Source organism: Anarrhichthys ocellatus, unplaced genomic scaffold (genome assembly GCF_004355925.1).
Source record: "Anarrhichthys ocellatus isolate YVR2014 unplaced genomic scaffold, GSC_Weel_1.0 scaffold5, whole genome shotgun sequence".
Taxonomy (NCBI): Eukaryota; Metazoa; Chordata; class Actinopteri; order Perciformes; family Anarhichadidae; genus Anarrhichthys; species Anarrhichthys ocellatus.
In genome coordinates, this window is record NW_022280035.1 from 1,855,562 (window position 1) to 1,870,564 (window position 15,003).

The window sequence follows — 15,003 nt, forward strand, 5'->3', positions numbered from 1 at the left end:
ACCTGTAGGTAGCAAATGAGATCATCTCTTTGGTCAGAAGCAGCTCTGTGATGTGTTAAGCCTAGCTTAGCACAAACACTGGATGGAAACAACTCGCTTAACTCCATTAAAAGTGCCTTCCAAATCTTTCATACAGTCTTTTGTGTTCATAACAACATAGAAAACAAGACATTGTTGATTAACGAGCGGTTTGCTCATCCAGGTTAGACCCATTTCTTAAAGATTCAATGTGCCATTGACAAGCAACTTGTAATTCTCAAACATATTTACCAAAATATTTGAATATTCGAATTTTAGCCCCTTAAAAGTTAAACAATTACAACAAATGCTATAGTTTCACCATGACCAAGTTGTTGGGAAAGTAAAATATATTAACAAAATATAATAATATAATAAAATAAAATAAAACTTATTCTAAAATGTAGATAAAATCTGAATTTCTTCATGTTGCAAACAAAAGTCAGATGTCTAACAGGCTGCAGGCTCCCCAGCAAGCTCACTCTCCCTCAGCCTCCATGCACTAATGAATTACAGCCCCGGGCCAGACTACAGGCTCATGGTTACATACCTGTGATCGCTCCCCACGAAGAAATCAGCAGCCCCCATCTTAGAGAGATAAACAGCACTCTGCTCTGCTCGGATGGAGGCTGACTCAGTCTGTGGAAATGTCTGCTGAAGCCCGGTCCTTCTTGTGATTTCTAATCGGTGGGAAATGTTGTTGCTCGTCTGAAACTCTGCGAAAAAGACCCGTCCTGTGAGATCATGTTCACACGTTGTTTTTGTCAGGGAACAGCCATCACCTTGATACATGACCTTGCAGACACAGGTAGAAAAGAAACATCTCTGACGTCTCAGTTTTCTGTGCTGGCATGTCCACATTGCTCACCCTCTAATTATATTACAATAAACTACAGTAAAACTGGGTTTTTCAAATTCATATTAGCTTCTAACAACACCGTGTGTTTCCTTCCACTTTACACTAATTGACTTTAATATCTCTCTGTTCATCAGCTTTCAGAATAACGAGCCATGAGATGTAAACAGAACCCGTTGTTGCTCTCGTTGCTGGCTCACTAAGTTTGCTGGTTGCCTTTGAAAACGAGTTGCGTTTCATTTTCATATTTTGGTGGTGGAGGCGATACCTTCTCCCGTTAATTATTCATGTGTCATTAATGTGTGCAGCTGTTCTCCAGTCAGACAGAAAGAAGGAGGAGAAGACTTGAATTGATCTCTTATCTATTCATTCAAGTAAAGCAGTGAATGCAGATAGAGCCGCGTCTGCTGTCAATATAAGTCTTGGAACTGCATTGTTCGTACAGATCTTTATTCTTTTCTTTTTAAATATAAAGTGCTATGATTTTACGAATCTGGACGAGTCATTTTTTCGTGGCTCCAGGGATCTGTCTGATATTGGATGGATTGTCATGAGATGTTCCCAGAGGATGAATCTCAATGACTTTGGTGATCTCCTCACTTTCCATCCACTACCATCATCAGGCCAGCATTCAAGTGTCCAATACTTCTTATGACTAAATACCTGCAAAACAAATGTTATTCCCACAAACCTCAGCTTGTGTTCAATGCTAGTCAGCATGCTAGCACGTTAAATTAAAATACATGTATGCTGACGTTAGCATTCAGCTCAAAACATCACAGAACCACTCGACACTTTGATATACCTTGAATGCATTTTACATGAAGATCTGGATCATTGATGTCTTTTTCCAGTGAATATGCAAGACAGAGAAGTATGATTCTTTTGTTTTTTCTACAGCCCAGGTGCACCTGGTGTTTACCGTCGGTGCATCTAAATCTGCAGCTTCCACATATAGCCTGGAATACCAATAAGAAGAATAATAAGACTTTTTTCTTTTTTCGCCTCCCTTTGCTCACTCTGCGTACTCTCCCTTTTTTATTTGCATTTTCCTCTCTGACTCACTCTCTTGTCTGTTTCCTCAACAGGAAAAGCTGTGTCCACTGAAGCGGTTTGTGTAGAGGAGCATGTTGTGACAGCCATGTCTCTGGAGATGGAGAAGACCATCACCAAGCTGATGTACGACTTCCAGAGGAACTCCACCTCTGATGATGACTCTGGATGTGCACTGGAGGAGTACGCCTGGGTTCCCCCCGGCCTTAGTCCTGAGCAGGTACACGAGCCCCACAATTGTACCGCACCAGATGTGGAGAGAGTAACAGAATATTGCACACAAGCTCACATGCACTCTCACATGTACTACAGCATGCACTAAAAGGCCGGCGCCCGGCTGTGTCAACAAAGCACAGAGAAGCTTACAACACACACACACACACACACACACACACATAGACGGAGAGAAGAATATCTTATAGAGAATACATGAAAGGATTCTGTGCATACAACTGATTATCAATTATGAATATATATTATTTCTCAGTGTGGCCTCCTTCACAAGAATCAACCAGAAAAGAGACAAAACTCAGACAGTTAAACAGAAATGATTGACAGTAAAACGAGCTCTGGACAGCACTGCTCATGAAACGTCTTTTAGAATCAACAGCAGAATAAATCATCACCAAAATAGACAACTCCAGAGCGTTTGCAGCCACACACACACACACACACACACACACACACACACACACACACACACATTACAGCAAAGTAGAGACTGCGCAGTTCCTCGCACAGTGCGCACACGCCACTATGTCGCTAGGCAACAGAGATTAGTATTGTGTTGTTCGAGGCTACTCACCTGTCTGCTGTGGTCTGAGCGGCACCCTGTGAGTCTTTGAGCACTGCGGAGTGCTCCACAATCCGCTTCTTCGCCGTCTCCACAGGCTCATTTCTCAAAGCATGGTGTAACAGTCCACTTGGCCTCTCTGTCCCAGTTAAAACCGGTTCATTCGGTCTTTGTGGTCCCACTGCGCTCTTCCAAATTCACCCTTAATTGACTCGTGTCTGAAGTGACCCCGACCCGTGAACTCGGCGGCCCGAAAACGCAATTTCTTCGTAGCGCATCGTTTCCGGAGTGTCACCTGTCTGAACGTGGAGCTCTGCCCTCGTGCGTCCGCAGAAACACCTGCAGCTGCTGATTTATCTCCTTTTTCTATGTGTATTTCTCACACAGGTTATAAAGGCTTTTTTAACGTGACTGGAAATGTAGTGAAATAAACCTGCTATAGACTATTTGTGAAAAAAGCAAAATTACTTTTAAAAATATTAAAACACACTACACAAAACTTTGTTGCAGTAATGAGAGTAAATGTATTTGGTTACTTCTACCTCTGGTTGACACACCCTTCCCTTCGCTCTTAAGTGCTTCATTAGCTCATGCTTATTTTCTTTATCTGGCATAGCCAGACCGAATCAAATTGAACCGAATCGGTCAGAAGAATTCAATTATTTGGCCGATTAAGTATCCGTGGCATTTGCCTATAATCCTGAGATGGGAAATCCACTGATCTGAAAACAAGACAATGTATCATTATTGTTTTTTAAAGTCCCCTTCATGGTGTTTTAGTCTATCTGAGTTGACAGGAGCGGGAGGAGGGAAGGGCAGGGGTTGGCATACAAATCACTGAGACTGTCAGGCGTTTCATGGAAGAATAACTGTAAGGACATTTTTCAGCTGACAGTGTGTAGGAAGCAAGTTCACAGTCAGACAGAATGACAACCATAGCCGGCATCATGAAAAGGAACCACAGACAGATTAGCTGATCTGGAGAACAGATTAAATCAAATGTTGTCTCAGATTCTCCGTTATCAAAATATGCAATTATGTATTAATAAACCTTTTACTTATTCAAACATGTACTATGTGGACTCCCATTTCACATAAAGCAATACGCAATCTCCCCGATCACCATCAAGCAGACGAATACAACATTTCTCTGTAAATATGAGCGAAAAATGTCACTTTTACAACTGTTAGCATACCGTTATTTTTTCATTTAATGAATTTGGTGCACTAAGCCTCAAATTAGTCCTGGTAGTCTATCCTGGCAAATTCAAACCCAGAGGAATGGAAGTAATTTGAGTCGGTGAATGTTTGGATGAATCTAATTGGAAATGTGTGGCAATGTGTTTATGCATCCAGGTTTCACAATTCCCTGTCAGGACTCATTTGCACTTTAAATGCCTTTTAATTGCGTGCGTGACCAAGATAATATAATCAGTTTGTGCACATCCAGAGGAAGATATTTGAAGTTTTTGTCCGTTGTTTTTGTCACTTCTGTACACAAGATGTACACAGCTCTGTTCAGCTGTATTGGGTAGGAACACTCCTGTCTTTATTTAGTAAGGGCCACGCTCCGAGGGCTCTGTTAACAGATGACGGGCTGAGCTGATAACAGTCATTTTCTCCAGTCAGCCATCTTGACAGGATGCTGAAAGAGGCTGCATTCTCTCTCATCCTACAGGGGGTGCAGGCAATTGTAGCTGCCTGTTGCTTTTTCCTTTTTTAATGCACTTTAATGTGATGGTCTTTAAGCCTGTCACTTCAGGTTTCTCTCTGCACAATGTCATTAATGTGACCCGCATTTTAAAAGAAAAACCATCATTTCCTTCGGTACAGTTCATTGAGCTGTCACAACTCAAACTATATTTGAAGTTTTTGTCCAGTTCACTACTGACCATCTCGGAAACAATTTCTAACTGTATTAAAAAAAAGTATGTATATCATATTTTATTCTTCTTCATTTAAAAAAACAACTGGATTAAGTTATTTTAAGAGCTTGAGAATACAGGATTTGGAGAAATAGAGCTTCTCATAATCTGAAACTGAACTCAATTAATCAACTCGTCAATCAACATTAAATTAAACGGCAACACTTTTCCATTATCAATTCATCTTTTTTTAATTATTTCTCGAAACAAAAATAGCAAGAAATTAACTGCACATTAAGTTGGAAAAAAATCATCAATATGAAGATGCCAACTTGAACTTTGGGAAATTGCAATGGGCATTTTCACCGGACAAAAACAATCAATTAATTAATCGATAAAGAAAATAATCATTAGTTCCAGGTATATGGATTGTTCTTTTATTCCTGTCTGTATTCAAGCGTGTTCTTTGAATTTGAGCGCATTAATATTGATTTCACTTCCCTCAAACTCCTGCTCTCATCCTCAGAAATCTCCTGCTTGCACTTAGATTTGCTCCGTCTCTGCTCAAACCGTATGCTTGCACTCAGATATATTACTGCTTGCACAGATTTAGCCAGCTTCAGCTCTTTTTCCTCTAACTCTGGCTTCTGCTCTCGGTTTTCTGCTCTGCCACGATAACGACACATTTACATGTTTGAGCTCAAAACACAGGAAGTCAAAGTGTTTTTCTGCAGCCTGCTAGACAACAAAGAACAATGCGGTATGATAGTGAATATTCAGTGATATATTTGTACTTGTCCTTTAATGTTTACCTGTTCCTTTCATTCTAAGCTCTCCTCTCTTGAAGAGGCAGATTCTGGAGAAAATCCCAGCTAACACTGACTTGTACACCTGGCATAAGGCTCGGTGTCACCCTCCACAGCGTAGAATAAAACAAGTGTGTGGGTTATAATGAATCTAAGGGGCAGCGCACGCAGACGCATTTCCTTTCCACCCCACTGATTATGTAAATTGGATCACAACAACCTCAGCAAAATAGATCTTTACACTGCACTGAACAGCAGACCACTTTGTGTCAATTGCTGTTTTGCAGAAAATCACAGACAAGTGACAAGATTGCTTTTCCCTTCTTTGAGTGTTTACTTCTCAAACACCAATCAAGGTTTTCTCTGTTTCACCCGCTTACATGCAAATACAAATGGAGGTTCAGGCCGAAAGATACAGAGTCCTACTGCACAGTGAACGCCTTCTGCGATGCCAGCATGGAGATTTCACTTAGAGCAACGTGAAATCACTTAGAACCCCCCCCCCCCCAGTGGCCAAAAACATCAATAACTGCAGGTTTAATAATAGTGTCACCACATGCTTTGTGTTTCAGGTGCATCAGTATTATAACTCCTTACCAGAAGAGAAGGTCCCTTATATAAACAGCCCTGGAGAGAAACACCGCATCAAACAACTTCTTCACCAGCTGCCACCGCATGACAATGAGGTAAAAACGCTTTTTTTAAACAGCACGGAAAACTGACTGTCGGAAGCATTGTGTTTTTTTCACGATGACGCCTGATGATGAACCGTGTTGTTCAGGTGCGTTATTGTAACGGGTTGGATGAGGAGGAGAAACGAGAGCTCAAGCTCTTCAGCAACCAACGGAAGAAGGACAACTTGGGCAGAGGCAACATCCGTCCTTTCCCCCTCACCGTGAACGGGGCCATCTGTGACAAGGTACAAATCAACAACCGGCTTTCTTTCCGCTCGACCTCCATTTCACTCATTGAAGATATGAAAGGACAACAAAACAGTATTCAAGGGTTCTCTCTGTCTGAAGATATTGCATCTTCTATTCTATCTGTAAAATTCAGCCCATTTTTCATATTGCACTCTCAGTTATTGCTTGCCGAGGCTTCTGTTTGATGTCTCATCAGATAGATGGAAAAGATATAAAGTAGAAAACATTCAAATCTTGAAGAGATCATATATTATTTCAAACACCATCTCCTCACCCTCCCTCTCCACATCTTAGTTTGTGTTCTACTTTTTCTCTGCCTCTTCTGCCAACCCTACTTTATCGCCTTCCTTTCTTTACCTCTCCTCTCGTCTCATCTTTCCTTTCCTATTGTTTTTTCTCATCTTTCTTTTTTCCTTCTCTTCTCTTCTAATTTCCTTTCATCCCCTCATCTTCTCTTCTCTGCTTCCTTTACCTCTTTTCTCGTCCGTCCTTCCCTTTCCTTCCCTTTCCTATTGTTTCTTCTCATCTCCTTTCCTCTCCTCTCTTATCGTTTCCCTGTCATATCCTTTCCTTTTTCTCTCTTTCTTTCCCTCTCATTTTCTTTCTTTTTCTATTCTTCTTTTCCTCTAATCTCCTTTCCTGTCATTACTTGACATCTTATCTCCTTCTTTACCTTTCTTCTCTTCTCTCCTTTCATTTCCTCTCTTATTGTTTCCACTACTCTAATCTCCTTTCCTTTTCCTTTCTCTTATCCTCTCATCTAATTTCCTTTCATTCCCTCTTGTCTTATCTTCTCTCCTTCCCTATCATTTACGTTCGTTCCCTTTCCTCTCATCTAATATCCTTTCCTTCCCTCTCTCTCTCCTTCCTTTCTTTGCCTTTCCTCTCCTACAGTGCGGTGGTCAAATAAACGGAGGAGACATTGTGGTTTTTGCGGCAAGGGCGGGTCATGGAAAATGCTGGCACCCTCATTGCTTTGTCTGCAGCATGTGTGAGGAGCTGTTGGTGGATCTCATCTACTTCTACCAGGATGGCAAGATCCTCTGTGGCCGGCACCATGCCGAGAGGCAGAAGCCCCGCTGCTGTGCCTGTGATGAGGTGCGCTTGTCTGGGCCTCGAGCCCTTCAGGGTTGGAAATGGCTGACTGGTTCATAGCTCAGAGACTTGGATGTGGTTGAAACTGGTCTGGAGAGAAAAGATGTCTCTGTATTCTTGCCATGTCTCAGACAGTCTGCTTGTTTTCTAACCGTGATGTGAGGCAAGCTGGCCTGAGATGATAGTAAACAATAATAATAATAGTAATAATAATAATAATAACTCTGGCCACAGTGCTCTGCACTGATTCCAGTCTGCCAAGGTTTGTTTACTTAAATTATAAAGTGTGTGTGTGTGTGTGTGAGGGGGGTATTTGCCACAAATTAGATTTCCCTGCACTCATAATAGGACTGAGACCACTGAGACACCAGGATGTATGCCAGCTGTTGATATTGGTGAGAATTGTTTTTAACAATAATTTTGGATTTATTTGAAGCTTAAAAATCAGCAGTTTTAATGGCATGGAGATCCTCAGTGTTATCAGATTAATAGGAAACCCAATGTTATTTTTAGGGATTTCTCATATTATTATCGAATCTCTAAAAGTATCAAAATAAAACAATCTGAGAGGAGAAAAATAATTTGGTGGAATAGCAGACGAGCCACTGACATACGTATCATGTGACCAGACAGCCCGTTTTCATTCCCAGGGCGTGAAAAAAAACAAGGCTTTGTCACAGCCCATCGGTGTCTGATACCGACGCACAAAGCACCTCTAGTTATATGAGATACACCGGGCATTCAAGTAACTACAATGTAAAGCCATCTGCGTCAATATTAGACACTCAGAGAAAATGTTTCGGCAGTTTGATGACGTAGTATAAAGACTGAAAAAGGTGGGAGGGTCAAACAAACACAATAGCTTCAACTGGGAAACCGGTGTTCGGGTCCCAAAGTGTTGTTGAGTTATTTTGAAGTTATGTAGTTTCTGTACTTATGTTATTTTGTTTACATTTTACTTAGTTTACATACTTATTTTAAGCCAAACCATGGTGTTTTTCCTAAACTTTACTAAGTGGTTTTATTGCCTAAACAAGTATTTTCTTTTGAACGTTAACCACGTTTTTACTGCCACAGTAGTAAAGGGTCATAGTTTGACTCGCTAGTTTACCAAGAAGGTTAGAAAAGTGACACCAATGGTCCTGGTTAGGAAACACTTTTGTTGTACAGGGGAAAGACATAAGATATTATGAAAATAATAACGGGCCAAGGATGGAGCCCTGAGGTACCCCAAACACCATCCCCGCCTAATGTGATTTTGCTTCTTCAGCAGCATTAAAGCTCATCTTCGTAATAAGTCCACAGCTAATCTGTGTTGAATATCCTTCGCTGATGAATGTAATGTCTTGGTCATGCAGATAATCTTTGCTGACGAATGCACTGAGGCAGAGGGCAGACACTGGCACATGAAGCACTTCTGCTGCTACGAGTGCCAGACCACCCTCGGTGGCCAGCGCTACATCATGAAGGACGGACGGCCTCACTGCTGCAACTGCTTCGAGTCCCTTTATGCAGAGTACTGCGACGCATGTGGAGAACACATAGGTACTGCACTTCTTTAATTACATGTATGAACTGTTACCAAAACACATGGATATATTTTTCTTCCACTAACACCATAGAAAATTTCTATCAGCCATTTATTGCCATTTATCAGCTCTGTGAGCCACAGCTGTGGAGAGGCGGAGCCAGTGCAGTGAGATGTGGATGGTTATTATCATCCCAAGCTCCAGTAACAGTGAAAGTGTTACAGAGGATGCTCCCATGTTGAATCCAGATGGGAGCTGTGAAAGATGATTGCTTCCCCTAGCTGGGGAGCAGAGCTGGTGAAATGTATTCGGTCTATCTTACATATCGAGTGATCGTGTCTGGGCAAAGAATCACAAATGGTTGCTTTAGGCAGCAAAAAAGCTCCGTTAATGCATTTTTTTTTTTTACTCTATTACAGCACAAAATGATATATCTGAGCTTAACCTACTGGCTAATGGCTGAAATCAGACTGTGGACTGTGTTCATTAGCCGCACAGACTTTGTAGAGTAACATTTTTACAGTAGTATTAGAGATAACTGCCATCACATTACCATCTTTAAGCACTTAATGCTAGACTGCTTGTGCATTTACTGACAAACTCGCTTCTGGTATTGCAATGGTGTAAAATAATGGTTGTTTTTTTCCCCCCATCTCACAAAAGGCATTGACCAAGGACAGATGACGTATGATGGGCAGCACTGGCACGCAACCGAGGAGTGTTTCTGCTGTGCCCGGTGCAAGCGCTCTCTGTTGGGCCGCCCCTTCCTGCCAAAACAGGGGCAGATCTTCTGCTCACGGTCCTGCAGTGCTGGACAGGTGTGTGTAACCAAAAATATGATTATGGTATTGAATCGTTATATATTTTAAAAAGGGTTTTCATACATATTTTAAACTGTATTCTTTACAGATTAGCAGTTTAATAATTGTACTTGTGTCTTTTCAGGATCCAGACGAGTCTGACTCCTCAGACTCGGCCTTCCAAAGCGCCCGTTCCCGTGAATCCCGCCACAGCACAAAGATTGGCAAGAAGGAGCGCAGGAACGTCGAGCAGGCCCGCCAGTCAGCTCCTCCACCCATGCCCGACCGTCTGTCTGTTGAAGTTGATCCCCTCTCTGTTCAGATGGACCGCTTGAGCCTCTCGTCTAGCCAGACCCCGAGCAGGACACCGAACCGCACGCCCAGCCGCACTCCGAGCCGTGCCCCGAGCCTTAACCAGGTGTGGATGAGCCGGGACGACCCCTACGTCCCCGCTGCCTATGAGGGCCCCCAGCGGGAACCCTCTCCCACACCAGCACCTATACATCTGCTGGCTCAGTGTAACCCCAGGCAGGGCTACAATCCCAACGCAAACGCTCATCCTCCAGCTCAGACTGCTGCCAACCCGGGGAAGAGGCCCGACTCCTGGGGCAAGGAACAGGGCAACGCCAAGAGGACCCCCATGGCTGCTCTGAGGGGCCACTCCTTCAATGAGAACTGGACCCACCACAGCCAGGATGAGTTCAGGCCCAACAAGCTGCGCACCCAGATGAGCTTCAATGAGATGTCCAGCCAGAACCAGGGCTTCTCTGACAAGAGGAGTATCAGCCTGCATGGATTCCAGAGAGACGGCAGACCCCCGCTGACCAGGAGGAACCCCATCAATGCCATGAGCTTCAACGAGCCCCTCGCCCCTCTAGAACAGACTCCTCGTGGATCCTCGGATTCCATCACTATGTCCAATGCTACAGGTACGGTGATGTAAATGACACAGTATGTTACAGGGCTGTCCTCAACCAAAGAAAATTCTTAGTTGACTGACACATGAGATTTTATCGGCTAATTGATTTCTTTTTTAATCACCACATCTGTAAAACTGAGTTTCTCCTCAAAGAATCACACAAAAGCATCACTTCAAATCTTGTGTCTACCAGATATATGCACATAAGTTTCTTGTAAATAAGTAATTTAACATGAAAATACATTAAAAAAGGACTAATCAACTAAAGAAATGTTAGTCGCCTACGACAAAAACAACCAATATGTTGAAATCGACTAAGAGGGGGCAGCCCTAGTACGGTGCAATAAGATATAATGCCAAATGGTATGAAAATGTGACATGTGATTTCTGTTTCTAGCGGGTAACTCTCTGGACGGGGTCAGCAAGCGTCAGGAGCATCTGTCTCGGTTCTCCATGCCCGACCTGAGTAAAGATTCCGGTGTGAATGTGTCTGAAAAGAGCAACATGGGCACCTTCAGCTCCTCGGTCCAGTTCCACAGCACAGAGTCGCTGTCCTCCTCTCGCCCCTACAACAACGCGTACACTCCGCTGGGAGTTGGCTACCCGCTGCAGTACTGGGACGGCCCGCAGCCGCTGGGCTTCGACGGCAAAGGTCGCGTCGGTGTGATGGGCAGCAGTGGAAACCTGCGGATGGCTCCCATGAGCGACAGGATGCCCCGCCGGCGCATCAACGGGCAGGAACCCGTGGCGTCGCAGCAACCGCAACCGAGACGCCGCAAACACCACCGTGGAAACCACGGTAATGGGCAGCACCGCAGCGGCCGCCACCACAAACGCTCTCGCCGCTCTCGCTCTGACAACGCCTTGCACCTGGTGGCGGACCGGCCCGCTCAAATGGTAGAGCCGCCCTACCGCCGCGTCCAGGAGGATTACGATCGCTTCCCCGCCGGGAACGCAGCTCGGGAGTTGTTTGGTCTCGACCCAGGCGGGTACAGGCAGCAGCCCCAACGACCTTGCCCCCGCACCACTTCTGATCTCACCCTGCAGAACGCTGGCTGGCAACCTGTGGGGCTGGGTGGGCAATGCTGGGGCGACAGACACACGGAGGCCGCTGACCCCTGGTGCTCCAGCTGCTCCTCGTCCTCCGAGTCAGAGGCGGATGAGGGTTATTTCCTGGGTGAGCCAATCCCGCGGCCTGTGCAGCTTTGCTACATCAACAACGAGGAGCTGCGCCATCGCTACAGCCCCTCTGGGATAGCTGCCCACCACGGACCTCTGCACGGACCGATTCATGGCCAGCTGCACAACCGCCAAAGGAGGAAGAGCAAAAACTGCATCATTTCTTAGATATAGAGCAAAAGAAAGGGTGAGGGATGAGCAGGAGAGTGAAAGAGATGAGAGAGAGGTAAGGAGACGGTTAAAGCAACAAAGAGGTGGAACAGAGGGAGTGGGAAGGTGAGAGTGAGACAGTTGACAGTGAATAGTTTGTGTGTGTGTGTGTGTGTGTGTGTGTGTGTGTGTGTGTGTGTGTGTTGGGGTTGAAGAGAGAAAAGGCCTATTTTTTTGTGTGCTTGTGAGCCTACACAACTCTACACCGGGTAGTGTTTGTGTACACCTACACAGAATGATCTAATCCTAAGAGGAAGCTCAGCTGGCTTACACAACAGAAATGTTTACAATGAAAGAGATCAACTCCTCTGATGGTACCAGGACGCGCTGATGAATGCGACTACTAAATATACCGTGGTCAAGGTAAATTGACACAATGTATGTGTGTGTGCGCGTGAGTCCATGTTACGAGACAACTCCTTTACCGTTTGAAAAAAAAAAAAAAAGAAAAGGGAAAGTAAAACCGGTCAAACTGCAACGATCTGACGGTTCACGTTGCGGCTCAGAGATCAAGCCCCCCCCTTGCGGTAAAACGTGTTCTATGTGGACAAACCAGAAATTGTGTCAGGGTAGTGAAAGTTACGTGCTAGATTCCAAGCTATGTCATTGTTTACCTCAGTGGAATCCAAATGCTGCTGGAATATAGTGTGGGCTCGCCAGCCCTGTTGTCACCTTGTACAGATAGTCTGTTGAACTTCGTGCTCTACATAGCCAGCTCTCCACGCTTCACCGAGGACAGAGCGCCGGACGGCCTCTGCTCCTCCACCATTCAGGCACAGTAACGTCAGGTATGGTCCCGTTTTCTCTTCTGCAACATGCTTTGTTTTTTGAGAGTTACCCTTAGATGATTAAGAATTATAATAATAATCATAATAATAATAATAATGCTAACAATAATAATAACAATGCAAATAATAATGAGAATATTAAAGAATAATACCTGTTAAATGTATATATAGTAATAAACTTATTAAAGTAATGGATGTAGTAATGTAAATGTTCTGTACATATGGTCTTAAATATTTATATATTTTGTAACTAAAGAATCATTATTTGTATAACATGATGTAGAGATAGGGAGACTTGCATGTTGATTTGTTGTTGTTGTCTCATACAGAAAATAAAGTGTACTTCAATGAACAACCAGCAAGTTCAGACGTTGTTCTGATTAGTCAGCTTGAGTGACACTTGCCGTGTTCCCAGATCCACATACTGCAGCCACACATCTACTGTAAACTGCAGACATTGGGACCGGCCATGGCAGGAAAAGCACAGAAGGAACATTTCATCAACACGATGGCTCAGTTCAGGATTTAATTTAAATAGCCGTTAACATGTCAGAGTTCTGGCCGTATAGAACAACTACCAGACATGTTTTAAATAGCCAACATTTAAACAGCAATAAAATACAAACAGACAAACGGTATGATCCAAGTTCCTGCAACAACAACAACAAAATGAACTCTTAAGACATTCAAAACCTCTTGCACAGTTGTTTCTTTGCATGTGTACTCATTGTGTTTAAAGCTGGTACTTCCACATGGTTGCAGATAAAGATCAGGACACAGTAATATTACTAGTATAATAGTATTTGTGGATTTAGATAGTGGTGGCTGTTTATGATCGTCTCTGACTCGTGTGATCCAAACATGTCCAATGACATCAGAGCGTTGTTCAATTTATTGAGAAGAGATAGATGTAACCATTTCTAAAATTCACATGTTTTTGTATCTAACGAAATATTCCGCTTTAATCCATATTTGTTGGTGTTTAGCCTTTCATAAACAACGGTTTGCTCTCCAGTCTGCCGCACACAAAGGCAGGCACCTAACTGGTGAATTTGCCCAGTCGGGATAATTTCCCCAAAATTCCCCAATGACCCTTTTACACGCCATGATGAATTTTAACCCGCCATGCCCATGCTGTCGACACTGCATCTTGGCGAGCATCCAGTTAGGCTATTTTATACGCCATTAATTAAATCATTTATATATTTGGCATATTTCCCAACAGACACTTTGGCCATTGATAATTGAATCTGCCGGACAACTACACATAATACGGCAAAAAGCCGGCTTATGCCGGGTAACAAACAGTGGCTCAGTTCCAGCAAATGCTCCAGTGAGCCAGCATTCACAATACCAGGCGACTGAAACTGGCTCACCTAAATGAATGCGGTCAATTTTTAATTCGATGATTGAGGCAAATGGAGGAGCTGCTCCAGATGTTAAAAAAAAAAAAAAAAAAAAAAAAAGCAAGAACCACGAAGTAATTGTCAGTGGCTTTTGACAGCAGCAATTCTACTTACGTACGGGCCAATACGGACATCAATAGCGGAAAGAAAATCTGTTAACAATACATCCTCCAGTATTTCTTTCTTAAGATAAACACATTTTTATCAGGATACCTAAAATTGTTAAAGTTGTTGTGTCCTACAATGCAACTGGATAGCATCTTTCATTAGACCCTCCATGCTCGATGAACACGCATCTTTCTCTCCACACCTCCAGTTTGTAATGCAGGCTTTCTGTCATAGATTTACAGCCCCCAAGCCTGAGCCGAAATAAACATGATGACATCACTGTGACGTCATCAGGGTTATATTTTCAGGCTTGACAAAACTCCTCCAGAGCCACAGAAGAAATCATGCGGAGGTTTTCACGGGCGAATAGGACTCCTTCTGATGAGTGAGCTGGAACTCATCTGTAAAATGTGAGTGCCCCTTTAAGAATTGTGACCGAGATTTGAACAGAGTACAATTTTCATGAATGAATGAATGAATGAATGAGATTATTTATATATATATATATATACATATATATATATACATACATATATATATATACATACATATATATATATACATATATATATATACATACATATATATATATACATATACATATATATATATACATACATATATATATATACATATACATATATATATATACATA

At 43.0% G+C, this 15,003-nt stretch overlaps 2 protein-coding genes across 2 annotated transcripts in view; one reads left to right on the top strand and one right to left on the bottom strand.

Moving 5' to 3' along the window:
- The window catches only part of LOC116382666 (prickle-like protein 2), a 39,188-nt gene extending 27,027 nt beyond the window's left edge, over positions 1-12,161 (top strand). Inside the window, exons 2-9 of the mRNA XM_031845895.1 lie at positions 1,963-2,147; positions 5,964-6,077; positions 6,173-6,310; positions 7,209-7,412; positions 8,768-8,954; positions 9,602-9,756; positions 9,884-10,667; positions 11,055-12,161. Coding sequence (XP_031701755.1) covers positions 2,016-2,147; positions 5,964-6,077; positions 6,173-6,310; positions 7,209-7,412; positions 8,768-8,954; positions 9,602-9,756; positions 9,884-10,667; positions 11,055-12,004 — 2,664 coding nt within the window. The 5' untranslated portion in view covers positions 1,963-2,015 and the 3' untranslated portion in view covers positions 12,005-12,161. The remainder of the gene's footprint in view (positions 1-1,962; positions 2,148-5,963; positions 6,078-6,172; positions 6,311-7,208; positions 7,413-8,767; positions 8,955-9,601; positions 9,757-9,883; positions 10,668-11,054) is intronic.
- A 1,185-nt stretch (positions 12,162-13,346) lies between these two features.
- The window catches only part of LOC116382667 (uncharacterized), an 11,798-nt gene continuing 10,141 nt past the window's right edge, over positions 13,347-15,003 (bottom strand). Inside the window, exon 8 of the mRNA XM_031845896.1 lies at positions 13,347-14,749. The gene's annotated coding sequence lies outside the window, so the exon portion shown is untranslated. The remainder of the gene's footprint in view (positions 14,750-15,003) is intronic.